General features: G+C 39.1%; 3 protein-coding genes and 1 pseudogene across 3 annotated transcripts; 3 read left to right on the top strand and 1 right to left on the bottom strand.

The window, feature by feature from the left end:
* The first annotated feature begins 1,077 nt into the window (after positions 1 to 1,077).
* On the top strand, positions 1,078 to 5,101 carry LOC111589106 (extracellular calcium-sensing receptor-like; annotated as a pseudogene).
* A 1,948-nt stretch (positions 5,102 to 7,049) lies between these two features.
* Positions 7,050 to 11,041, top strand: LOC111589084 (extracellular calcium-sensing receptor-like). Its single transcript, XM_055011909.1, has 6 exons — positions 7,050 to 7,242; positions 7,357 to 7,642; positions 7,756 to 8,568; positions 8,665 to 8,886; positions 9,005 to 9,128; positions 9,361 to 11,041. Exons 1-6 carry the CDS (start codon positions 7,124 to 7,126, stop codon positions 10,269 to 10,271), a joined length of 2,475 nt encoding a protein of 824 aa, XP_054867884.1. The 5' UTR covers positions 7,050 to 7,123; the 3' UTR covers positions 10,272 to 11,041.
* Positions 11,042 to 14,421: 3,380 nt separating this feature from the next.
* LOC111589085 (extracellular calcium-sensing receptor-like) lies at positions 14,422 to 17,736 on the top strand. The gene is made up of 6 exons (XM_055011917.1): positions 14,422 to 14,584; positions 14,700 to 14,985; positions 15,099 to 15,911; positions 16,017 to 16,238; positions 16,357 to 16,480; positions 16,713 to 17,736. The coding sequence occupies exons 1-6, from the start codon at positions 14,466 to 14,468 to the stop codon at positions 17,633 to 17,635; spliced, it is 2,487 nt and encodes an 828-aa protein (XP_054867892.1). The 5' UTR covers positions 14,422 to 14,465; the 3' UTR covers positions 17,636 to 17,736.
* A 461-nt stretch (positions 17,737 to 18,197) lies between these two features.
* LOC111589103 (extracellular calcium-sensing receptor-like) lies at positions 18,198 to 23,445 on the bottom strand. The gene is made up of 8 exons (XM_055011872.1): positions 23,195 to 23,445; positions 22,738 to 23,068; positions 21,920 to 22,207; positions 20,425 to 20,976; positions 20,115 to 20,336; positions 19,365 to 19,488; positions 18,807 to 19,279; positions 18,198 to 18,724 (listed from the first exon to the last, which is right to left on the bottom strand). Exons 1-8 carry the CDS (start codon positions 23,413 to 23,415, stop codon positions 18,302 to 18,304), a joined length of 2,634 nt encoding a protein of 877 aa, XP_054867847.1. The 5' UTR covers positions 23,416 to 23,445; the 3' UTR covers positions 18,198 to 18,301.
* Positions 23,446 to 24,762: the final 1,317 nt, after the last annotated feature.

Below are 24,762 nucleotides of genomic sequence, written 5' to 3'. Positions count from 1 at the left end.
ATCTAATTTCACTTCCATGGAGATGGTTTTCCTTTTCTTCGAAGCACTGCCATCAGAAGAGTCTGACTTATGCTTGGGAGCCACAATGAAGAGCCAAAAAGTTTCAAAAAACAACACAAATGAAAGAAAGTGAATGTAGCACAATCCGACGTGGCATTCAGCCGAATGTAAACAAAGTCGTCTTCCTCATATTTGACTCACGTGACATCTTCATCCGCTCCACTCGTCAACTACTTCCAGCCTGAAACCTTTTTTAATGTCGTAAACGCCTTACATCAAAATGATGGAACAAGACTTTCTTCATAAATTTATGGGAGATGACAACCACAAAACGCCGTAAACCGAGGACCTGCTGTAGTGGACTATAAGGTGTACAGGCTAGATTTAACAGTAGTTTCTATATTGGCCACTAATTTATACAGAATAGTCTTTAGACTTTTGTTTCTATCATATGCAAATGACAAGCATGCAGCAACAAATTCTTCAGACTCTGTCAGTTATTATAAAACCTGCAGTATTTATCCACTTATACTGCTCTGCTTATCAACTGGTTTGGTCCTACATTATTTAACATCCTCAGAACCATCACCTTTTGCAAAGAAAAACATATCTTAAAGTACGTCTTCTGGAGCATTCATTTTGCTTGTTTGGATTTTATCTATCACCTCTGTGCTTTAAATGCCATTATCATAAGTTACTGTGGGTGAAAAATGTCAAAGATTTTCTTTATTGATCCATATACCAATGCAGTTTGATGCACGTTGCTGTACTCAATAGATTTCTGACCTTTGGTTCAGCATGATGAGTCAGTCAGTTGCCTAAATTCTACATTTTGTAGGAGTTTTGGTTGTGTGTACCTGCACATTAGCCCTTATACTGCACTGAATTCATACACTTCTATGTAATATAGCATTCACTTTTCCGTGTTGTGCAAACCCTATCAATCTGAGATCTCTGTGTCCTGTGGGAGATAAATCAGCCTTTCATGATGGTGCCATGTCTGCCTACATGCAGCACAGCTGGATATAAGAGCTGCATCCTCATGTGCATTTGATAGTCGAGCACAAACATGCCAAGAGCTACTCTCGTATTTCTGTGTGTTCTCCACCTGAACACAGTTTCTGGCTGTGAGCTGTTTGGCAGGTTTGACATGCCGAGTTTGTTTCATCCGGGTGAAATAATGATTGGGGGGATTTTTCCAGTTTCCTACAAAGAGATAAGGAGCACTTCTACATTCGAGAGGGAGCCTCCAGGAGTGAAGTGCGCAGGGTATGATTTGGTATATCTATTTTTATTATTCATGCTTGCATGTTTATTCCTATTATCCCTGTTAGTGTATGTACATGTGCAGCAGCAGCTCTGTAACTTCATAAACCTCTTCAGATTTGACCTGCGAGCTTTTCGATGGACCCAAGTGATGATATTTGCAATTGAAGAAATCAACAAAGATCCTGCTCTCCTTCCAAACATCTCTCTCGGCTACAGGATCCTTAACTCTTGTTCATTTCCTGCAAATACTTTGCGTGCTGCTCTAACACTGGCCAGTAGACCAGAGGAGACTGAATTTAATTCTTCTTGCCCTCCAACAATATCTGCTGTCATAGCAGCGTCAGGATCATCTCAGTCCTTAGCTGTGGCTGGAACTCTTGGTCCGTTTCAAGTGCCAATAGTAAGATATAAATTGACATTTTATGGACTCTGTGCTCTGTGATATTTGATGCTTTGTAGCAATTGTTTTGCATCTTTGTTTTCAGACTCTTTTCTCTTCTTGTTCATTTCTAGGTAAGTTACTTCTCAACATGTGCCTGTCTGAGTGACAGAGCCAAATATCCCACCTTTTTTCGGACCATCCCCAGCGACTACTTCCAGGCAAAAGCTTTGGCAGCGTTGGTTAAACATTTTGGTTGGCAGTGGATTGGAGCCATACAGTCAGACAATGATTATGGGAGAAATGGGATCCTGTCTTTCACTGAAGAGGTCAAAAAGTTAGGAGTTTGTATTGCCTTTGTTGGGACAATTGCACGTACGTACTCTATGGATAAAATCCTGGATGTTGTGGAAATGATCAGAAGATCAACTGTTAAAGTCATTTTGGCTTTTGTTCCTGAGGGAGACTTTTATCCTTTGATGAAAGAGGTGGTGAAACAGAACATTACAGGAATTCAGTGGATTGCTAGTGAGGGCTGGATAACAGCAACTAAGCCTTCCACACCTGAAATCTACCAAGCTTTTGGTGGAGCTCTAGGATTTGTGATGCAGAAAATGGCAATGCCTAAACTAAAACCATTTCTTACAAATATCAATCCTTATACAGATCCAAGTGCAGCCTTTGTGAAGGATTTCTGGGAGATTATGGTGGGCTGTAGACCTGTTTTACCTGAAGAACACAGAATGGATAAAATATGCACAGGCAATGAGACATTAATGAATTCCCAGCATGCGTTTTTTGATGTCACACAGCTCAGAGCTACTTATAATGTGTACAAAGCAGTGTATGCCATTGCACATGCCCTTCATCAGCTGATATTCTGCAAACCGGCTGGACAAAAACCTGTGAGGCCATGTTTGAATGTGTCAGAAATTCAGCCAAAAGAGGTATAAAAAAGAGCAAAAATACCTTCAACTGTCTGACAGCAAACAATCAATAAGCAATTATAAAAATTAAATAAAACCCTCTCTTCCTTTTCTCAGGTCACTGATCATCTTCAAAGGGTGAATTTCAGGAATGAGTTTGGGGATGATGTGTTTTTTGATGAGAATGGAGACCCTCCTGCTTCTTATGATATTATTAACTGGCAGCTGAGAAACGGACAGGTGCAGCATGTGACTCTGGGTCATTTTGCTTCTGCTGCAAACGGTGATTTTAGGCTCAACATCCAGGAGGAGAAGATAGTGTGGAGGACGGGGAAAAGGGTAATAATAATGAATTTTCTTTATTGATAAAGTTCCTCAGAATGCTCTGTAGGTGACTGTTACAATCAACTGAATATGTCAGTGCTGTTGTTACACAGTTTAAACGTTTCTCCCTCAGGTTCCCACATCAGTGTGCTCGAATGTTTGTCCTGTGGGAACCAGGAAAGCTCAGATTAAGGGAAAACCTACATGTTGTTTTGACTGTATCCCGTGTGCTGATGGAACTATAGCCAATTCAACAGGTAGACAGTGACGTTTCTAAAGCATATATTGTAACAAAATCATTGTTTTTATACCATGTAAACCAAATGTCGTGCATTTAGTGTTTGTTTCATATTCAAGATGTCACTGTTTTTGTTACCATGTTCAATGTTCTCATTTTACGGCATTGCATTTTTTACTGATATATGTTTTCATATTCTGCAATCATGATATCCAGATCTTGTAACTCTCACTCTGTGTTTCTCTCTGCAGGTGCAGCAGACTGCACACCCTGTCCACAGGAATACTGGTCCAATGAGAGGAAAGACGAGTGCATTCCCAAAACAACTGAGTTCCTGAGGTACCATGAGCCAATGGGAATAGCTCTGACAGTTGTATCTCTGCTGGGAGCCTCCCTGTCACTGGTTACCATGATGGTTTTTATCCACTACAGAGAAACTCCTGTAATAAAGGCCAGTAACTCAGAGCTCAGCTGTTTCTTGCTGTTTTCTCTCTTCCTCTGTTTTCTCTGTCCTCTCACTTTCATGGGCAAACCCACAGTGTGGACCTGCATGCTGCGCCACACAGCTTTTGGTGTGACATTTGCTCTTTGTATTTCCTGTGTCTTGGGGAAAACGATTGTTGTTGTTACAGCTTTCAAAGCCACAATTCCTGGCAACAAAGTTGCAGGAAAGTTTGGTCCTGCACAGCAAAGGATCATCGTTTGTTCCTGCACCATGATTCAAATACTGATATGTGTATTGTGGCTGAAGTTCAAGCCACCTTTCCCTGACATGGTTTTCAGATACAGTAACAAGAAGATTGTTTTAGAATGCAACACAGGCTCTGAGGCTGCTTTCTATGCGGTGCTGGGCTACATAGGAATCCTTGCCATAGTATGTTTGGTTCTGGCATTTCTGGCAAGAAAGTTGCCTGATAACTTTAATGAAGCCAAATTTATCACATTCAGCATGTTGATATTCTGTGCTGTGTGGATCACATTTATCCCAGCATACATCAGTTCTCCTGGGAAGTTCACTGTGGCTGTGGAAATCTTTGCAATTTTGTCCTCAGCGTTTGGCTTGTTAAGTAGCATCTTTGCACCTAAATGTTACATAATATTGGTGAAGCCAGAGAAAAATACCAAGAAGCACGTCATGGGAAAAAAGATGAACAAAAAGTAATGACTTATTATATGGTACTGTACATGAGTAAAGCAGAGTTTTATAACACTTTGTATATGTTAATGTCTATAAATCTGATAATGAATTGATAAATGTTCTGTACATACTATGATGGTAAACTTCTCTAACATGTACTGTGAACAAATTATGGTTTGGTACATTGTATTTTGAATTTTAGCTGTAAAATAGTTAAATGATACACCAGGATACATCGTTGCATAACAAGATTCCCATTATTTGTACTTGGGTGTTACTGTGCTGATGTCAAACACATTCAATCCTGGCAGGTGATCTGCTGACAATGTCCCAGACACATTAGTCTGCTGGCAAATGGTGTGATGCGAAACTGAACCAAGAAACTAAATGTTCCAGTAAATTACAAAACAAAAGTCTCAATAAGGTGTTTGGGAATATATAATAAAACATTGCCTTAATATTTGTACAGGTGCCACACTGGCACACTGGATCTCTCTGCTGGTTTTGTCCAAAACACTTCATTACATTACTTGGTTAAGAAACAGTGAACTGAAACAAAGTTTCAAAGCAGTTGTCTTTTGAAAATATTGTCATTCAACTATAGAGATGGATTTAAATACTGAAATGATTTGGAGATGTTTTTGGTTCTGTTGTGTTTTTTGACTGAAAAGGTGTATCACAACACTCTTTTTCAAACTGGAATAGTTTGTAGGCTTTATTATGCAGTCATTATGAATAAATCACTTGCCTTAATCCTGATCATCACTATTGTTGATATAGAACTGATATTGCACATCTAATGAATAAAGGATGCTTTGTAACCTAAACTGGAAGAGGGGACTCTCTCTTTTTCAATCTTTTGGTTCAAATAGTTTCATTTGTCTGTTTGGGTAGTACAAAATTTCATGTCAATATTTAATTTTACATTATAATAGGCTTCTATGGCTACTGGGCCATTTCTGTTATGGTTATCTAACTGCAATTTGTCAAGCAACATTCTATTATAAAACTTTAGGCTCTGACACTGTCGTGGCCGTGCAGTAAAACCAGCACTTCAGCTTTTATCCTTCATCACTGTGTGCTGTGGATGTGTTCAGTCACATTACAGTAATGCATCAAGCAGCATCTGCTTTAACCCTCTCACTGTCTCACACTCTCTCACTATAACCAACCATCAGTGCTAAAATTACATTTTCCACACAATCCCATAGGCTCCCTGAGGCATCTTTATTATCCCATAAAAATTCACCCCCTTCTAAATTTTCTCAGATGATCTTCATTCCACTATATGTGTGACTTGTATCACCAATTGATTGGACCTGAATTCAATTAGATGACTCACTTTAAAGGAGGAGAAACGTTACACAATCACCTATTCTGCTTTTCACATTTTTAATCAATTAACTTTAGTTTTGTAGAAATCATCTCATCATCATTCTCATGAATGAAGATAAAATAATTATTGTTCTGTAGAAGCTCACACAGATTCTTGCCTCAATGTCGTCATATTTCAGTACATGGTGTCCTTGACTTTCGTAGGAATTTTTTCTTACGGCACGATGTAATTTGATTTTCACCATAAGTTGGAAATCATATGCTGTACAAAAGTACCCCTATGTCACTCATCTACACTAGCACAGTGATAAAATCATAATCATTCGTCCGCTGATGTTTTTCCCTTTTCTGAGCATTTTATTATATCTAATTTCACTTCCATGGAGATGATTTTCCTTTTCTTCGAAGCACTGCCATCAGAAGAGTCTGACTTATGCTTGGGAGCCACAATGAAGAGCCAAAAATGTTCAAAAAACAACACAAATGAAAGAAAGTGAATGTAGCACAATCCGACGTGGCATTCAGCCGAATGTAAACAAAGTTGTCTTCCTCGTATTTGACTCACATGACATCTTCATCCGCTCCACTCGTCAACTACTTCCAGCCTGAAACCTTTTTTAATGTCGTAAACACCTTACATCAAAATGATGGAACAAGACTTTCTTCATAAATTTATGGGAGATGACGACCACAAAACGCCGTAAACCGAGGACCTGCTGTAGTGGACTATAAGGTGTACAGGCTAGATTTAACAGTAGTTTCTATATTGGCCACTAATTTATACAGAATAGTCTTTAGACTTTTGTTTCTATCATATGCAAATGACAAGCATGCAGCAACAAATTCTTCAGACTCTGTCAGTTATTATAAAACCTGCAGTATTTATCCACTTATACTGCTCTGCTTATCAACTGGTTTGGTCCTACATTATTTAACATCCTCAGAACCATCACCTTTTGCAAAGAAAAACATATCTTAAAGTACGTCTTCTGGAGCATTCATTTTGCTTGTTTGGATTTTATCTATCACCTCTGTGCTTTAAATGCCATTATCATAAGTTACTGTGGGTGAAAAATGTCAAAGATTTTCTTTATTGATCCATATACCAATGCAGTTTGATGCACGTTGCTGTACTCAATAGATTTCTGACCTTTGGTTCAGCATGATGAGTCAGTCAGTTGCCTAAATTCTACATTTTGTAGGAGTTTTGGTTGTGTGTACCTGCACATTAGCCCTTATACTGCACTGAATTCATACACTTCTATGTAATATAGCATTCACTTTTCCGTGTTGTGCAAACCCTATCAATCTGAGATCTCTGTGTCCTGTGGGAGATAAATCAGCCTTTCATGATGGTGCCATGTCTGCCTACATGCAGCACAGCTGCATATAAGAGCTGCATCCTCATGTGCATTTGATAGTCGAGCACAAACATGCCAAGAGCTACTCTCGTATTTCTGTGTGTTCTCCACCTGAACACAGTTTCTGGCTGTGAGCTGTTTGGCAGGTTTGACATGCCGAGTTTGTTTCATCCGGGTGAAATAATGATTGGGGGGATTTTTCCAGTTTCCTACAAAGAGATAAGGAGCACTTCTACATTCGAGAGGGAGCCTCCAGGAGTGAAGTGCGCAGGGTATGATTTGGTATATCTATTTTTATTATTCATGCTTGCATGTTTATTCCTATTATCCCTGTTAGTGTATGTACATGTGCAGCAGCAGCTCTGTAACTTCATAAACCTCTTTAGATTTGACCTGCGAGCTTTTCGATGGACCCAAGTGATGATATTTGCAATTGAAGAAATCAACAAAGATCCTGCTCTCCTTCCAAACATCTCTCTCGGCTACAGGATCCTGAATTCGTGTTCATTTCCTGCAAATACTTTGCGTGCTGCTCTAACACTGGCCAGTAGACCAGAGGAGACTGAATTTAATTCTTCTTGCCCTCCAACAATATCTGCTGTCATAGCAGCGTCAGGATCATCTCAGTCCTTAGCTGTGGCTGGAACTCTTGGTCCGTTTCAAGTGCCAATAGTAAGATATAAATTGACATTTTATGGAATCTGTGCTCTGTGATATTTGATGCTTTGTAGCAATTGTTTTGCATCTTTGTTTTCAGACTCTTTTCTTTTCTTGTACATTTCTAGGTAAGTTACTTCTCAACATGTGCCTGTCTGAGTGACAGAGCCAAATATCCCACCTTTTTTCGGACCATCCCCAGCGACTACTTCCAGGCAAAAGCTTTGGCAGCGTTGGTTAAACATTTTGGTTGGCAGTGGATTGGAGCCATACAGTCAGACAATGATTATGGGAGAAATGGGATCCTGTCTTTCACTGAAGAGGTCAAAAAGTTAGGAGTTTGTATTGCCTTTGTTGGGACAATTGCACGTACGTACTCTATGGATAAAATCCTGGATGTTGTGGAAATGATCAGAAGATCAACTGTTAAAGTCATTTTGGCTTTTGTTCCTGAGGGAGACTTTTATCCTTTGATGAAAGAGGTGGTGAAACAGAACATTACAGGAATTCAGTGGATTGCTAGTGAGGGCTGGATAACAGCAACTAAGCCTTCCACACCTGAAATCTACCAAGCTTTTGGTGGAGCTCTAGGATTTGTGATGCAGAAAATGGCAATGCCTAAACTAAAACCATTTCTTACAAATATCAGTCCTTATACAGATCCAAGTGCAGCCTTTGTGAAGGATTTCTGGGAGATTATGGTGGGCTGTAGACCTGTTTTACCTGAAGAACACAGAATGGATAAAATATGCACAGGCAATGAGACATTAATGAATTCCCAGCATGCGTTTTTTGATGTCACACAGCTCAGAGCTACTTATAATGTGTACAAAGCAGTGTATGCCATTGCACATGCCCTTCATCAGCTGATATTCTGCAAACCGGCTGGACAAAAACCTGTGAGGCCATGTTTGAATGTGTCAGAAATTCAGCCAAAAGAGGTATAAAAAAGAGCAAAAATACCTTCAACTGTCTGACAGCAAACAATCAATAAGCAATTATAAAAATTAAATAAAACCCTCTCTTCCTTTTCTCAGGTCACTGATCATCTTCAAAGGGTGAATTTCAGGAATGAGTTTGGGGATGATGTGTTTTTTGATGAGAATGGAGACCCTCCTGCTTCTTATGATATTATTAACTGGCAGCTGAGAAACGGACAGGTGCAGCATGTGACTCTGGGTCATTTTGCTTCTGCTGCAAACGGTGATTTTAGGCTCAACATCCAGGAGGAGAAGATAGTGTGGAGGACGGGGAAAAGGGTAATAATAATGAATTTTCTTTATTGATAAAGTTCCTCAGAATGCTCTGTAGGTGACTGTTACAATCAACTGAATATGTCAGTGCTGTTGTTACACAGTTTAAACGTTTCTCCCTCAGGTTCCCACATCAGTGTGCTCGAATGTTTGTCCTGTGGGAACCAGGAAAGCTCAGATTAAGGGAAAACCTGCATGTTGTTTTGACTGTATCCCGTGTGCTGATGGAACTATAGCCAATTCAACAGGTAGACAGTGACGTTTCTAAAGCATATATTGTAACAAAATCATTGTTTTTATACCATGTAAACCAAATGTCGTGCATTTAGTGTTTGTTTCATATTCAAGATGTCACTGTTTTTGTTACCATGTTCAATGTTCTCATTTTACGGCATTGCATTTTTTACTGATATATGTTTTCATATTCTGCAATCATGATATCCAGATCTTGTAACTCTCACTCTGTGTTTCTCTCTGCAGGTGCAGCAGACTGCACACCCTGTCCACAGGAATACTGGTCCAATGAGAGGAAAGACGAGTGCATTCCCAAAACAACTGAGTTCCTGAGGTACCATGAGCCGATGGGAATAGCTCTGACAGTTGTATCTCTGCTGGGAGCCTCCCTGTCACTGGTTACCATGATGGTTTTTATCCACTACAGAGAAACTCCTGTAATAAAGGCCAGTAACTCAGAGCTCAGCTGTTTCTTGCTGTTTTCTCTCTTCCTCTGTTTTCTCTGTCCTCTCACTTTCATGGGCAAACCCACAGTGTGGACCTGCATGCTGCGCCACACAGCTTTTGGTGTGACATTTGCTCTTTGTATTTCCTGTGTCTTGGGGAAAACGATTGTTGTTGTTACAGCTTTCAAAGCCACAATTCCTGGCAACAAAGTTGCAGGAAAGTTTGGTCCTGCACAGCAAAGGATCATCGTTTGTTCCTGCACCATGATTCAAATACTGATATGTGTATTGTGGCTGAAGTTCAAGCCACCTTTCCCTGACATGGTTTTCAGATACAGTAACAAGAAGATTGTTTTAGAATGCAACACAGGCTCTGAGGCTGCTTTCTATGCAGTGCTGGGCTACATAGGAATCCTTGCCATAGTATGTTTGGTTCTGGCATTTCTGGCAAGAAAGTTGCCTGATAACTTTAATGAAGCCAAATTTATCACATTCAGCATGTTGATATTCTGTGCTGTGTGGATCACATTTATCCCAGCATACATCAGTTCTCCTGGGAAGTTCACTGTGGCTGTGGAAATCTTTGCAATTTTGTCCTCAGCGTTTGGCTTGTTAAGTAGCATCTTTGCACCTAAATGTTACATAATATTGGTGAAGCCAGAGAAAAATACCAAGAAGCACGTCATGGGAAAAAAGATGAACAAAAAGTAATGACTTATTATATGGTACTGTACATGAGTAAAGCAGTGTTTTATAACACTTTATATAAATTAGTGTCTGTAAATCTGATAATGAATTGATAAATGTTCTGTACATACTATGATGGTAAACTTCTCTAACATGTACTGTGAGCAAATTATGGTTTGGTACATTGTATTTTGAATTTTAGCTGTAAAATAGTTAAATGATACACCAGGATACATCGTTGCATAACAAGATTCCCATTATTTGTACTTGGGTGTTACTGTGCTGATGTCAAACACATTCAATCCTGGCAGGTGATCTGCTGACAATGTCCCAGACACATTAGTCTGCTGGCAAATGGTGTGATGCGAAACTGAACCAAGAAACTAAATGTTCCAGTAAATTACAAAACAAAAGTATCAATAAGGTGTTTGGGAATATATAATAAAACATTGCCTTAATATTTGTACAGGTGCCACACTGGCACACTGGATCTCTCTGCTGGTTTTGTCCAAAACACTTCATTACATTACTTGGTTAAGAAACAGTGAACTGAAACAAAGTTTCAAAGCAGTTGTCTTTTGAAAATATTGTCATTCAACTATAGAGATGGATTTAAATACTGAAATGATTTGGAGATGTTTTTGGTTCTGTTGTGTTTTTTGACTGAACATTCAAAAGGTGTATCACAACACTCTTTTTCAAACTGGAATAGTTTGTAGCCTTTGTTATGCAGTCATTATGAATAAATCACTTGCCTTAATCCTGATCATCACTATTGTTGATATAGAACTGATATTGCACATCTAATGAATAAAGGATGCTTTGTAACCTAAACTGGAAGAGGGGACTCTCTCTTTTTCAATCTTTTGGTTCAAATAGTTTCATTTGTCTGTTTGGGTAGTACAAAATTTCATGTCAATATTTAATTTTACATTATGATAGGCTTCTATGGCTACTGGGCCATTTCTGTTATGGTTATCTAACTGCAATTTGTCAAGCAAGATTATATTATAAAACTTTAGGCTCTGACAGTGTCGTGGCCGTGCAGTAAAACCAGCACTTCAGCTTTTATCCTTCATCACTGTGTGCTGTGGATGTGTTCAGTCACATTACAGTAATGCATCAAGCAGCATCTGCTTTAACCCTCTCACTGTCTCACACTCTCTCATTAGAATAGAATAGAATAGAATATTCTTTATTGTCATTATACAATGTATAACGAGATTGCAGAGCTTCTCCTTTACAGTGCAAGGAAATCTTAAGGTAGTGCAAAAACAGTCTATTTACATATATACAGTATAAATAACGGAGATAATAATGGAGTGAATATAAATAGCAGTGAATGAGACAGTGGTGTATATTGCACAGATGCACTATGTTGTCTGCTTTGTGTGAGACCTGTGAGAGTTCAGGGTGGTGATGGCTCTCGGAAAGAAACTGTTTTTAAGTCTGTTTGTCCTCGCTTTAATACATCTGTAGCGCCTTCCAGAGGGCAACAGATCAAAAAGCTGAGAACCGGGATGTGAACTGTCCTTGATAATGTTCTGAGCTCTGCTGAGGCACCGGGTGGAGAAGATGTCCATGAGGGAGGGGAGAGGACAGCCAACAATCCTCTGTGCTGCTTTGACTGTCCTCTGAAGCCTCACTCTGTCTGCCTCAGTGCAGCTTCCTGTACCAGGTGGAAACACAGAATGTCAGCAGGTTCTCTATGGATGAGCTGTAGAAGGCCAGCAGCAGCTTCCTGTCCAAGTTGTTTTTTCTGAGGACTCTCAGGAATTGTAGCCACTGCTGAGCCTTCTTTATGACAGCCGTGATGTTGTCTGTCCTGGTGGTGTTATTATAACCAACCATCAGTGCCAAAATTACATTTTCCACACAATCCCATAGGTTCCCTCTTATCCCATAAGAATTCACACCCCTTCAAAGTTTTTCAGTTTTATTGCTTTTCAACCAGCCTTCCGGGGCCTGTTGACAAGAAACATCCACACATCATGATGCTGCCACCACCATGCTTCACAGTGGGGATGCTGTGTTTGATGTCTGATGTCTGTCAAACATAGCATCTAGTCTGATGGTCAAAAACTACATTTTCATCTCATCAGTACTAAGAGCCTTCTTCCGTTGACTTCAGAGTCTCCCAAAGGCTTTCTGGTGAACTCTAGTCGATATTTAATTTGTTTTTTTTTTCGACTGTGTCTTGCTCTTTGACACTCTCCCATAAAATTTTGACTGGTGAAGAACCCAACTAAGCCTCTCCCATCTAAGTTGCTGAAGACTGTAACTCATTCAGAGGAGTCATAGGTATCTTGGTGGCCTCCCTCACTTGTTTGTTTCTTGCACAGTCACTCAGGTTCTGATGATGGCCTGCACCAGGCAGCTTTATGCATGTGTCATATCACTTCCACTTGTTAATGATGGATTTAACTGTGCTCCAACAGATACTCAGTGACTTGAACATTTTCTTGCAGCCATCCCCAGACTTAAGTCTTTCAATAACCTTATCACAGAGTTGCTTAGAATGTTATTTTATCTTCATGGTGTTCATATAGCCAGAAATACTGATTCACCAGTGACTACACCTTCCAGATGCAAGTTTTTATGCTACAGTCACTTAAGACACATTCACTGCTATCAGATGATCTTCATTCCACTACATGTGTGACTTCTATCACCAATTGATTGGACCTGAATTCAATTAGATGACTCACTTTAAAGGAGGAGAAACGTTACACAATCACCTATTCTGCTTTTCACATTTTTAATCAATTAACTTTAGTTTTGTAGAAATCATCTCATCATCATTCTCATGAATGAAGATAAAATAATTATTATTGTTCTGTAGAAGCTCACACAGATTCTTGCCTCAATGTCGTCATATTTCAGTACATGGTGTCCTTGACTTTCGTAGGAATTTTTTCTTACGGCACGATGTAATTTGATTTTCACCATAAGTTGGAAATCATATGCTGTACAAAAGTACCCCTATGTCACTCATCTACACTAGCACAGTGATAAAATCATAATCATTCGTCCGCTGATGTTTTTCCCTTTTCTGAGCATTTTATTATATCTAATTTCACTTCCATGGAGATAGTTTTCCTTTTCTTCGAAGCACTGCCATCAGAAGAGTCTGACTTATGCTTGGGAGCCACAATGAAGAGCCAAAAAGTTTCAAAAAACAACACAAATGAAAGAAAGTGAATGTAGCACAATCCGACGTGGCATTCAGCCGAATGTAAACAAAGTCGTCTTCCTCATATTTGACTCACGTGACATCTTCATCCGCTCCACTCGTCAACTACTTCCAGCCTGAAACCTTTTTTAATGTCGTAAACACCTTACATTGAAATGATGGAACAAGACTTTCTTCATAAATTTATGGGAGATGACAACCACAAAACGCCGTAAACCGAGGACCTGCTGTAGTGGACTATAAGGTGTACAGGCTAGATTTAACAGTAGTTTCTATATTGGCCACTAATTTATACAGAATAGTCTTTAGACTTTTGTTTCTATCATATGCAAATGACAAGCATGCAGCAACAAATTCTTCAGACTCTGTCAGTTATTATAAAACCTGCAGTATTTATCCACTTATACTGCTCTGCTTATCAACTGGTTTGGTCCTACATTATTTAACATCCTCAGAACCATCACCTTTTGCAAAGAAAAACATATCTTAAAGTACGTCTTCTGGAGCATTCATTTTGCTTGTTTGGATTTTATCTATCACCTCTGTGCTTTAAATGCCATTATCGTAAGTTACTGTGGGTGAAAAATGTCAAAGATTTTCTTTATTGATCCATATACCAATGCAGTTTGATGCACGTTGCTGTACTCAATAGATTTCTGACCTTTGGTTCAGCATGATGAGTCAGTCAGTTGCCTAAATTCTACATTTTGTAGGAGTTTTGGTTGTGTGTACCTGCACATTAGCCCTTATACTGCACTGAATTCATACACTTCTATGTAATATAGCATTCACTTTTCCGTGTTGTGCAAACCCTATCAATCTGAGATCTCTGTGTCCTGTGGGAGATAAATCAGCCTTTCATGATGGTGCCATGTCTGCCTACATGCAGCACAGCTGGATATAAGAGCTGCATCCTCATGTGCATTTGATAATCGAGCACAAACATGCCAAGAACTACTCTCGTATTTCTGTGTGTTCTCCACCTGAACACAGTTTCTGGCTGTGAGCTGTTTGGCAGGTTTGACATGCCGAGTTTGTTTCATCCGGGTGAAATAATGATTGGGGGGATTTTTCCAGTTTTCAACAAAGAGGTAAGCAGCACATCTACATTCGCGAGGGAGCCTCCAGGAGTGAAGTGCGCAGGGTATGATTTGGTATATCTATTTTTATTATTCATGCTTGCATGTTTATTCTTATCCTACCTGTGTACATGTTCAGCAGCAGCAGCAGCAGTTCTGTAACTTTATTAACTTTTTCAGATTTGACCTGCGAGCCTTTCGATGGACCCAAGTGATGATATTTGCAATTGAAGAAATCAACAAAGATCCTGCCCTCCTTCCAAACATCTCTCTCGGCTACAGGATCCTTAACTCTTGTGCATCTCCTACTAATGCTTTGCGTGCTGCTCTAACACTGGCCAGTAGACCAGAGGAGACAGAATTTAATTCTTCTTGCCCTCCAACAATATCTGCTGTCATAGCAGCGTCAGGATCATCTCAGTCCTTAGCTGTGGCTGGAACTGTTGGTCCATTTCAAGTGCCAATAGTAAGATATAAATTGACATTTTATGGACTCTGTGCTCTGTGATATTTGATGCTTTGTAGCAATTGTTTTGCATCTTTGTTTTCAGACTCTTTTCTTTTCTTGTTCATTTCTAGGTAAGTTACTTCTCAACATGTGCCTGTCTGAGTGACAGAGCCAAATATCCCACCTTTTTTCGGACCATCCCCAGCGACTACTTCCAGGCAAAAGCTTTGGCAGCGTTGGTTAAACATTTTGGTTGGCAGTGGATTGGAGCCATACAGTCAGACAATGATTATGGGAGAAATGGGATCCTGTCTTTCACTGAAGAGGTCAAAAAGTTAGGAGTTTGTATTGCCTTTGTTGGGACAATTTTGCGTACATACTCTATGGATAAAATCCTGGATGTTGTGGAAATGATCAGAAGATCAACTGTTAAAGTCATTTTGGCTTTTGTTCCTGAGGGAGACTTTTATCCTTTGATGAAAGAGGTGGTCAAACAGAACATTACAGGAATTCAGTGGATTGCTAGTGAGGCTTGGATAACAGCTGCTCGACCCTCAACACCTGAAATCTACCAAGCTTTTGGTGGAGCTCTAGGATTTGTGATGCAGAAAATGACAATGCCTAAACTAAGACCATTTCTTACAAATATCAGTCCTTATACAGATCCAAGTGCAGCCTTTGTGAAGGATTTCTGGGAGATTATGGTGGGCTGTAGACCTGTTTTACCTGAAGAACACAGAATGGGTAAAATATGCACAGGCAATGAGACATTAATGAATTCCCAGCATGCGTTTTTTGATGTCACACAGCTCAGAGTTACTTATAATGTGTACAAAGCAGTGTATGCCATTGCACATGCCCTTCATCAGCTGATATTCTGCAAACCAGCTGGACAAAAACCTGTGAGGCCATGTTTGAATGTGTCAGAAATTCAGCCCAAAACGGTGAGAAATAGTGCAGCAATATTTCACAATGCCTTCAACTGAGAGAAAATTCAGAATAAATAAGGACTTATGCATATCTAACAGATAACGTGTCTCTCTTTTCAGGTCACTGATCATCTTCAAAGGGTGAATTTCAGGAATGAGTTTGGGGATGATGTGTTTTTTGATGAGAATGGAGACCCTCCTGCTTCTTATGATATTATTAACTGGCAGCTGAGAAACGGACAGGTGCAGCATGTGACTCTGGGTCATTTTGCTTCTGCTGCAAACGGTGATTTTAGGCTCAACATCCAGGAGGAGAAGATAGTGTGGAGGACGGGGAAAAGGGTAATAATAATGAATTTTCTTTATTGATAAAGTTCCTCAGAATGCTCTGTAGGTGACTGTTACAATCAACTGAATATGTCAGTGCTGTTGTTACACAGTTTAAACGTTTCTCCCTCAGGTTCCCACATCAGTGTGCTCGAATGTTTGTCCTGTGGGAACCAGGAAAGCTCAGATTAAGGGAAAACCTACATGTTGTTTTGACTGTATCCCGTGTGCTGATGGAACTATAGCCAATTCAACAGGTAGACAGTGACGTTTCTAAAGCATATATTGTAACAAAATCATTGTTTTTATACCATGTAAACCAAATGTCGTGCATTTAGTGTTTGTTTCATATTCAAGATGTCACTGTTTTTGTTACCATGTTCAATGTTCTCATTTTACGGCATTGCATTTTTTACTGATATATGTTTTCATATTCTGCAATCATGATATCCAGATCTTGTAACTCTCACTCTGTGTTTCTCTCTGCAGGTGCAGCAGACTGCACACCCTGTCCACAGGAATACTGGTCCAATGAGAGGAAAGACGAGTGCATTCCCAAAACAACTGAGTTCCTGAGGTACCATGAGCCGATGGGAATAGCTCTGACAGTTGTATCTCTGCTGGGAGCCTCCCTGTCACTGGTTACCATGATGGTTTTTATCCACTACAGAGAAACTCCTGTAATAAAGGCCAGTAACTCAGAGCTCAGCTGTTTCTTGCTGTTTTCTCTCTTCCTCTGTTTTCTCTGTCCTCTCACTTTCATGGGCAAACCCACAGTGTGGACCTGCATGCTGCGCCACACAGCTTTTGGTGTGACATTTGCTCTTTGTATTTCCTGTGTCTTGGGGAAAACGATTGTTGTTGTTACAGCTTTCAAAGCCACAATTCCTGGCAACAAAGTTGCAGGAAAGTTTGGTCCTGCACAGCAAAGGATCATCGTTTGTTCCTGCACCATGATTCAAATACTGATATGTGTATTGTGGCTGAAGTTCAAGCCACCTTTCCCTGACATGGTTTTCAGATACAGTAACAAGAAGATTGTTTTAGAATGCAACACAGGCTCTGAGGCTGCTTTCTATGCGGTGCTGGGCTACATAGGAATCCTTGCCATAATATGTTTGGTTCTGGCATTTCTGGCAAGAAAGTTGCCTGATAACTTTAATGAAGCCAAATTTATCACATTCAGCATGTTGATATTCTGTGCTGTGTGGATCACATTTATCCCAGCATACATCAGTTCTCCTGGGAAGTTCACTGTGGCTGTGGAAATCTTTGCAATTTTGTCCTCAGCGTTTGGCTTGTTAAGTAGCATCTTTGCACCTAAATGTTACATAATATTGGTGAAGCCAGAGAAAAATACCAAGAAACATGTCATGGGAATAAATGGTATCCAAAAAAATCTGATATTTTAATAGATTGTGTTATGTTAAAATAATTTTATCTAATGTAATATGGTTAAATGAATAAAACATATTTAAAAGTGTGCATTTAACATACACACAAAAGTTTTGTAATGCCCTATTAAGGTAGCTGATATCTTTTATTGTTAGTATATTATTTGAAGTTGTTTTATCTATAAACATTTTCAGAATCAGTGAAATGTCTGCTGTATTCCTGTAATGTATTAACAGTTTGAGATATATTACATTCATAAATTATTAATCAAAATAAATGTTACAAAAACTCTCTTGCTGTCTCGGTATTCATTATTTTATTATGACATATTCTAGATAATATTATTGAAGTAAATTCATGGAGAAAATAACCAACATCTTTTCACCTTACTTAGTATTCTGTCACAACAGTTTTGGAATACAAAAATTTAAAATGATTTCCCTGTCAAAAATTTAAATGAAATCATAACACATGGTACATGTACAGTTTAAAGTATTTAATTGTGACATGTCAATTGCAGCTTCATTAGAAATAAAAAGAAAGTTAAATAGGTTTAAAATAACTGACACAACATTTTTTCGAAGGAGTTGTCTTTATTGTGTTTCCAACGTGAACCACACAAACATATGTCATTGAAATATCTGTTTAATACACAAAATCTTTTGCATAATATACTTTCATTTTCACCTTTGCATAATATGTTTCTTGCTGTTCTTTTCTGGTTTCAGCATTAGGATGTAGCACTTTGGAGCAAAAATGCAAAAAAGGAGTCCAAAGGCTGAGGCCAAAACAGCAAAAATATGAACAGCCACGGTATATTTCCCGGCTGTGCTCACATAAACTGGGATAAACGTAACCCACACTGCAAAGAATATCAGCATGCTGAACGTGATGAACTTTGCCTCATTAAAATTATCAGGCAGCTTTCGAGCCAGAAAAGCCATTACAAAGCACATGCAGGCCAGAATGCCGATGTATCCAAGAACACACCAGAAACCAACCTCTGAACCAGTAACACACTCAATGATGATGGTGGCACTGTGGTAATGTGTGTTACTGGTGGCGTGAGGTGGACTGGTGAGCAGCCAGATAAGGCAGATTATTACCTGAGTGGAGAGAAAAACAACAGATATTCAACTCAGACAAGTAAAAAGATATTTAATTAGCCAACCTGGGAAATTTTTCTACCTGGACAGCTGTTCCTAAAAGCACACTGGCTCGCTGCTGCTTGGCTCCAAACCACTTCATGACATTACTTCCTGGCAGTGTGGCCCGAAACGCCATTAGGACCACCGCTGTCTTGGCCAGCAGGCAGGAAATGCAGAGTGCAAAACTGATCCCAAATGCTGGGTACCTGATGCGGCAAAGCCAGTCTGAAGGTTTCCCAATGAACAACAGGCCAACGAGGAAACAAACGACAAGGAACACCAAGAGCAGGAAGCTCAACTCCATGTTGTTGGCCCGAACCAGTGGTGTGTCTTTATATGTGTAGAATGTGGCAATGATGGAAATGGAAAGACAAGCCCCGAGGAGAGATGCAACACACAGGAGAATACCCATGAACTCATGGTAGGATAGGTACTCAATAGTCTTTGGGATGCAGAGATTTCTTTCATTATTGGGCCACGTGTCCTCTGAGCAGCGCAAGCACTCTAAAGAATCTGGTGAACGTACAGAGAAGACGTTTAAACGCAAGATCAGTTTATGATTGGATAACTAATAATTATTGGATAGAATAGAACACACCAGTCATATTACTAACTTCTCCCTCTGCACATGGGACACAGTCATAACAGCAGATGGGTTCCCCTTTTCTCCTGACGATGCGAGAACCTGGAGGACAGCTGTCGCTGCATACAGACCGGAAAGCCTGAGAGGCAAAGTGCAGCCACTCAGAAACACACTGATTTCAATTAATACGTTCTATGGTGTATATTTACCAAAGTGAAGACAGTTTTGCAAATTGAATCTCTTGCAATTATTAAAGGGTGCCACAGATAAATCTGAATATAAAAATGACAATAATGAAAAAAAAATAGTGTAACAATCATGCATTTAAATGTTCATCAGATGTAATGCTATAATTATCATTATAAAATACCAGTAACATAATATCAAGAAATACATTTTTGCTATTCATTTATTTTTGTTTTTTAGTTTAAAAAAAATAAGAGCGGTAATAGACATATAATAACATTTTCTTTACTACAATCATATATTAAATCTCTAAAATAAAATTCAGATTTTGCAATTAACTCACTACATTACCATGGAAATTGTATTATACTTAAAGTTGTTACAATATTGGGTCATTAATGGGATTTATTTTTGCAACACTAACATGTAATTGATGCTAGGCTGAGTAGATTACATTTCCAGGTGACACTGAAGTATATTGCGCACAAATAAGAACAAATTAATTGAAGTTTTGATCAACAGTGCATACAAGAGTCTGAGAGGTGAACAAGGCCTCAAGCCTTTTTGCAGTGAACACACCTGCTTCCCTACAGGCCACTGGATTGCTGAGTCATTTATGACCAGGCTGCGTCCAGCGAGCATTGAGGCGTCATAAAAACCCACTTTAACCAAATGTAAAGAGCCATCGGGTCTCTTTTGCCAGTTCAAGAGGTCATAATAAGCAATGGGGTCCCCGTTTTGATCAAAATTGATTTTCTCCCCTAGTGCAGAAAAGTTAGCACGCTTCATGTAGTGGATAAGCTACAAGAAGAAGGGAAATAGGTCATTTAAACATGAGATATATCTGTTTTTAAGATAGATGGCATTTTTAACCTAAGATTAGTCTCACCTGCCAAGGTTTAAAACTCTTTGGATCTGCACAGGTGCCATGTAAGAATGGCCCCTTTCCAACTTTGCAATTACTCATGTCCTGCAAGGCGTGAGCCACCAGATACACAGCCTTGTAGACATTATAGGACACTCTCAGCTGTGTCACATCAGAATAAGGAGAGTAAACATCACTTAAATCCTCAGTCCCCTCACAAAGTGGTCTGTCGAGGTAGCTGCCGACCCCATGAGAGTGGCTGTTCACTGACCCATTTAGTCGACACTTGAACGTCTCTTCCCAAAATTCTGCCAAGAAAGCTGATTCATGAATATGGGATGGAGAGAGGCAGGTGAGATGCTGCTTCAGCCCTGGAATCACGGCTGCTCTTCGGATGGCAAATCCTAGTGTCCCCTTCAGGAGATCTGCAGACTTTTCCCAGAGAGATTTGGCGGTGGCCCAGGCCTCACTGGCGATCCACTGCAGGCCAGAAATGTTTCGACGTTGGACCTCTCTGAGAATTCTCTGCATCTCTGACTCACTGGAAAAGTTAATGATGACCTTTGATGACGACATCTAATGAGTGGGAAGGAACAGATAGTTCAAATTTATTTTTTTTATTTTTACAGTGAAATTTCTGATGTCCACATTTTCAACATTGTTGGGAAATTTTTGAACATTTTTTGGTGGAAGAAATTTTAAAAAAATGTTTCTTTAATAACATTTACAACAAAGTTCAACCAATATCCAGCAAATTTCATTGGATTTTGGTTGATTTTTTTGTGAATGTTCTTCAAGAAAACATAAGAAATTTTACTGATATGTATGTAACCACTAGATATTTTTAGGATTTTTGGGAAGATTTTTGTCATTTTTTGAAAATATTTACAAGTATTTTCTTGCCAAATTTGGGGGATTTTTTTTTTTTTTTTAAATAAAGCTTTTAAGGGAAACTTTTAATGAATTACTGGAATTATCTGAAGGTTTTGGAAATTTTCAGAAATTTGAGGAATTTTTTTGCTGAATTTTTGTATTTTTTCAGATAAGGAAACAATATTTTGTGGTGCTCGTAAATGAAGACAACAGGAGAGTTAAATACAATCAATATTCAAGCATCCATGTTAACATTGTGTATAACAGCACATTTTTAATTATGTTAAAAGATTGCAATAGAACAACAATTAAAGTTAAGACAGCAATCCAACAATTATAATTATTATTATAATTATTATTATTATTATTATTATTATTATGAGTAGTAGTAGCAGCAGCAGCAGTAGCAGCAGTAGTATTATCACTAATTTCAGGAGTGTAATAACATAACATTAAGAGCACAATCATTGAGGGTTATTTTGGTTTGGTTAAAGCTATCCAGATACAAATCAAAGCTTCATGTGACTTTTACAGTAGACGTGGCACCTTTTCTTATTAAATAATTTGCTACAGGTGTCTATATTATGTTGTCTTCTCTCTGTAGGTTTACCTCACATATGAGAAATTTGTAGAGATTCAGAGGTACCTGAATAACGTCCAGAAGCTCATCTAGAGCGTGCTGACTGAGCACTACAGGGTAGAAATAAGTGTAGGCAGCACAGACACCGTACTGTACTGACTCCTGAAGGAAGAGCTGGATGGCAAAACGGGCGTAATCAGATTCCACACCGATAACTCCCACCCAGGTCCAGCTGAAGTAGCTGACCAGCCGAGCCAGAGCTCTGACCTGGAAGGTGTCACTGGGCATGGTACGCATGAAGGTGGGGAATTCCTTTTGGTTGCTCAGACAGCTGCAGGATGCAAAGTAGCTCACCTGCAATTATAGGAAACGATAGTTCACCTTTTGCTCTCTGGCTTGCTGAAAAGACTGTTGAACTAGAATCAGATTTCACCAAACAATGCCACCGTCATGACAAGCATTCAGTAGCGCTTAATTTCACCTGCACTTACAATGAAAGAGGGAGTTGGAAGTTTTCAGCTGAAAACTGAAGCCTCAAAGTTAGAGTTTGTCATTTTCTACATTGTGAGCAGAAAAGTACAATAAAAACACAACATTCTGCAATTATAACTCCAGTTAAAAGCTGCAAAAAAAAATTTTCCACTGAAAATAAGCACAAACCAATTTTTTAAAATCCACTGGATCACCTCAAAAATGCAAAATCACATATTAAACCTGGGTAACTTATGAATAGTTACAGTTTGGTGACACACTTTTACAGACATCAACAATTTTGCAACCAAATGGTGCTTCGCTGGTATGGTAAAATCATAAAAGGCTGAATTAACATGGCAAAAACACACATTAATGGTATTATCACAACAAAAGAGTTCAAACAGTCTCACAAGTGGGATGTGGAAAGAACCCAGACTTCGCAGTAGAGCCATAGACACCCCAGATGCAGCATCTCCTATGATTACGGAAGACACAGTCCTATTTATGGCAGCACAACCTAAATTAGAACCGTTGTGTTTTCCCAGACTTTCATCTCCGCTCACACTCTCTGGCTGACCGTTCACTAACAGCAAAGCTGCTCTCAGAGATACGGGTATGTCATCACAGCTGTCACGGATGTGGAAACCTAGCTTTATCTGAGGCAGGAGATCACTGCGCTGGTTGATCTCTTTGATTGCAAAAGTCATGGTCTGCATCCAGCGCAAGGCACGAGAGCTGAAACTGTACAGAAGCAGAAAAGCATTTCATCACACACCATAAATACACAGAAAAATACCATGGACAAAAACAATCTGTATGTGCTATATGTGTAAACTACTGTCAGAATAATCACTAAAAACTTACTACTTATACATAGTAGGTGTTGGTTTTGCTCTATATGCCGCAACAGAAGACACAGGGCTGTAATGCAGAGGGAATAAACCCCCTACAACTACATCGCCATCTTCGTACAGACTGTTTTTCTCCTCTTCCCCTAAGAAAACACAATTATCCAGAGCAGCAGCTGAGCCAGGTTTGCCACTAATAACAGAAAGAAACATGAGAAGCTTTGCAGCTAGCAGTGCCATGACTGGCCTGAGTTTACAGAAAAGCTCAGATGTTTTAATGGCTGAAAATACAAGCGTTAACGGCCTCACATGCAAAGACTTATGATATTTTGGGGCACAGCTGATTTATATACTATAAATCTGAGGGGACCGCCCAGACACAGTACCTGTGACATCATTACAGGTAATATCCAATGTTCTGATGTACAGTAAATTCAATTCAAATTTACTTACAGTAACCTCTCTAGTTGTTCAGGGGAAAAAGGCAGTTTTGTGACTGATATATGATATGTTTGGTATTTCAAATGCCTATTATTATTGTTGTTGTTGTTGTCATTGTTTTACTGCCATTGTAATAGTCTGATTTTATTGTTATTGTTGTTGCGGTTGTTTTTAAAGTCATTGCTGTTTTTGTTGCTATTGTTATTATTGTCATTGTTACAGTTTTTGCTTTTGTTAAGATAAGATAAACTTTATTGATCCCACAGTGGGGAAAGTTCACCGTTACAGCAGCTCCAAGGAGGAAAAAAAATAGTATAAAGGCAGTACAGAATAAATAGAAACACAGTGCAAAAACGCAGAGAACATTATATACACAGAAGATTTTTTATTTTTTTTTAGAAGACTATTTACATGAGGTTGAAACAGTTATTGCATATGTGAGGGAAAAAGTGCAGCAGTAACAGAGGTAGACCAGTTATACGGCGGCATTGTAAAGTCTGACTGATGTTGGGATAAACCACCTGCGGAAACGTTCCTTCTGCTGTTCTGCTGTTAATGTAGTTCTTTTTGCTGTCATTGTCGTTGTTGTTGCCGTCATTGTGTTGTTGTTATCATTGTTAGACTTTCTATTGTTATGAATTTTATGGATTTCTGTCAGATTCATATAGCTTTAGTCTTCAGCAGGGGTCTTATAGTAAAAAGAGCACTTGAGTAACATTTTAACAGCACATCAGTTTTTAGTCTCCATTACTGTCTTCACTGTGTGTGTCCTGTGAATGTAATGCTGTGTTCTGTGTGCTTTGGCAGGAATCTGGCAGAATAAAATAACTGTGGTCAAAAAAGCACAGTTGAAACCCAAAAAACAAGCACCATATTGAAATTACGATACATAAAGTGCTGGTGAAAGAGGAGTCAATACACAACCTGTGTAAACAGCTGAGTGCATGTTTCATCAAACATAGTTACATAAAACAAATGGTGTGGATTATTTTGCAGTTTCCTTGTTCTTATTGCTCACTCTTCTGCAACAGTAAACATTTGTTTGTGTCCCAGCAGGTTAACTATTGTACATTTCCCAACGTGACACTGAAGTCTTTGCTTTTCATTTTGCTTTTGACTAGCGTATCTGATTTGCTAATCATTAGA

This window comes from Amphiprion ocellaris, chromosome 7, assembly GCF_022539595.1.
Source record: "Amphiprion ocellaris isolate individual 3 ecotype Okinawa chromosome 7, ASM2253959v1, whole genome shotgun sequence".
NCBI lineage: Eukaryota > Metazoa > Chordata > Actinopteri > Pomacentridae > Amphiprion > Amphiprion ocellaris.
The sequence above is the reverse complement of the archived record's forward strand: the minus strand, read 5'-3'. Positions and strand labels throughout refer to the sequence as shown.

What these genes read in the sequence shown, in the direction of transcription:
- LOC111589084 (XM_055011909.1), top strand. Translation starts at nt 7,124, where the DNA reads ATGCCGAGTTTGTTTCATCCGGGTGAAATAATGATTGGGGGGATTTTT. An exon ending in CAGAAATTCAGCCAAAAGAG is followed by an intron (nt 8,569 to 8,664) that starts GTATAAAAAAGA and finishes TCCTTTTCTCAG; the next exon opens with GTCACTGATCATCTTCAAAG. An exon ending in TGTGGAGGACGGGGAAAAGG is followed by an intron (nt 8,887 to 9,004) that starts GTAATAATAATG and finishes TTTCTCCCTCAG; the next exon opens with GTTCCCACATCAGTGTGCTC.
- LOC111589103 (XM_055011872.1), bottom strand. Translation starts at nt 23,415, where the DNA reads ATGGCACTGCTAGCTGCAAAGCTTCTCATGTTTCTTTCTGTTATTAGT. An exon ending in AGAGTTTTAAACCTTGGCAG is followed by an intron (nt 20,337 to 20,424) that starts GTGAGACTAATC and finishes TTCTTCTTGTAG; the next exon opens with CTTATCCACTACATGAAGCG. An exon ending in AGAAGTTAGTAATATGACTG is followed by an intron (nt 19,280 to 19,364) that starts GTGTGTTCTATT and finishes TACGTTCACCAG; the next exon opens with ATTCTTTAGAGTGCTTGCGC.
- LOC111589085 (XM_055011917.1), top strand. Translation starts at nt 14,466, where the DNA reads ATGCCGAGTTTGTTTCATCCGGGTGAAATAATGATTGGGGGGATTTTT. An exon ending in CCAGGAGTGAAGTGCGCAGG is followed by an intron (nt 14,585 to 14,699) that starts GTATGATTTGGT and finishes TAACTTTTTCAG; the next exon opens with ATTTGACCTGCGAGCCTTTC. An exon ending in GTCCATTTCAAGTGCCAATA is followed by an intron (nt 14,986 to 15,098) that starts GTAAGATATAAA and finishes GTTCATTTCTAG; the next exon opens with GTAAGTTACTTCTCAACATG.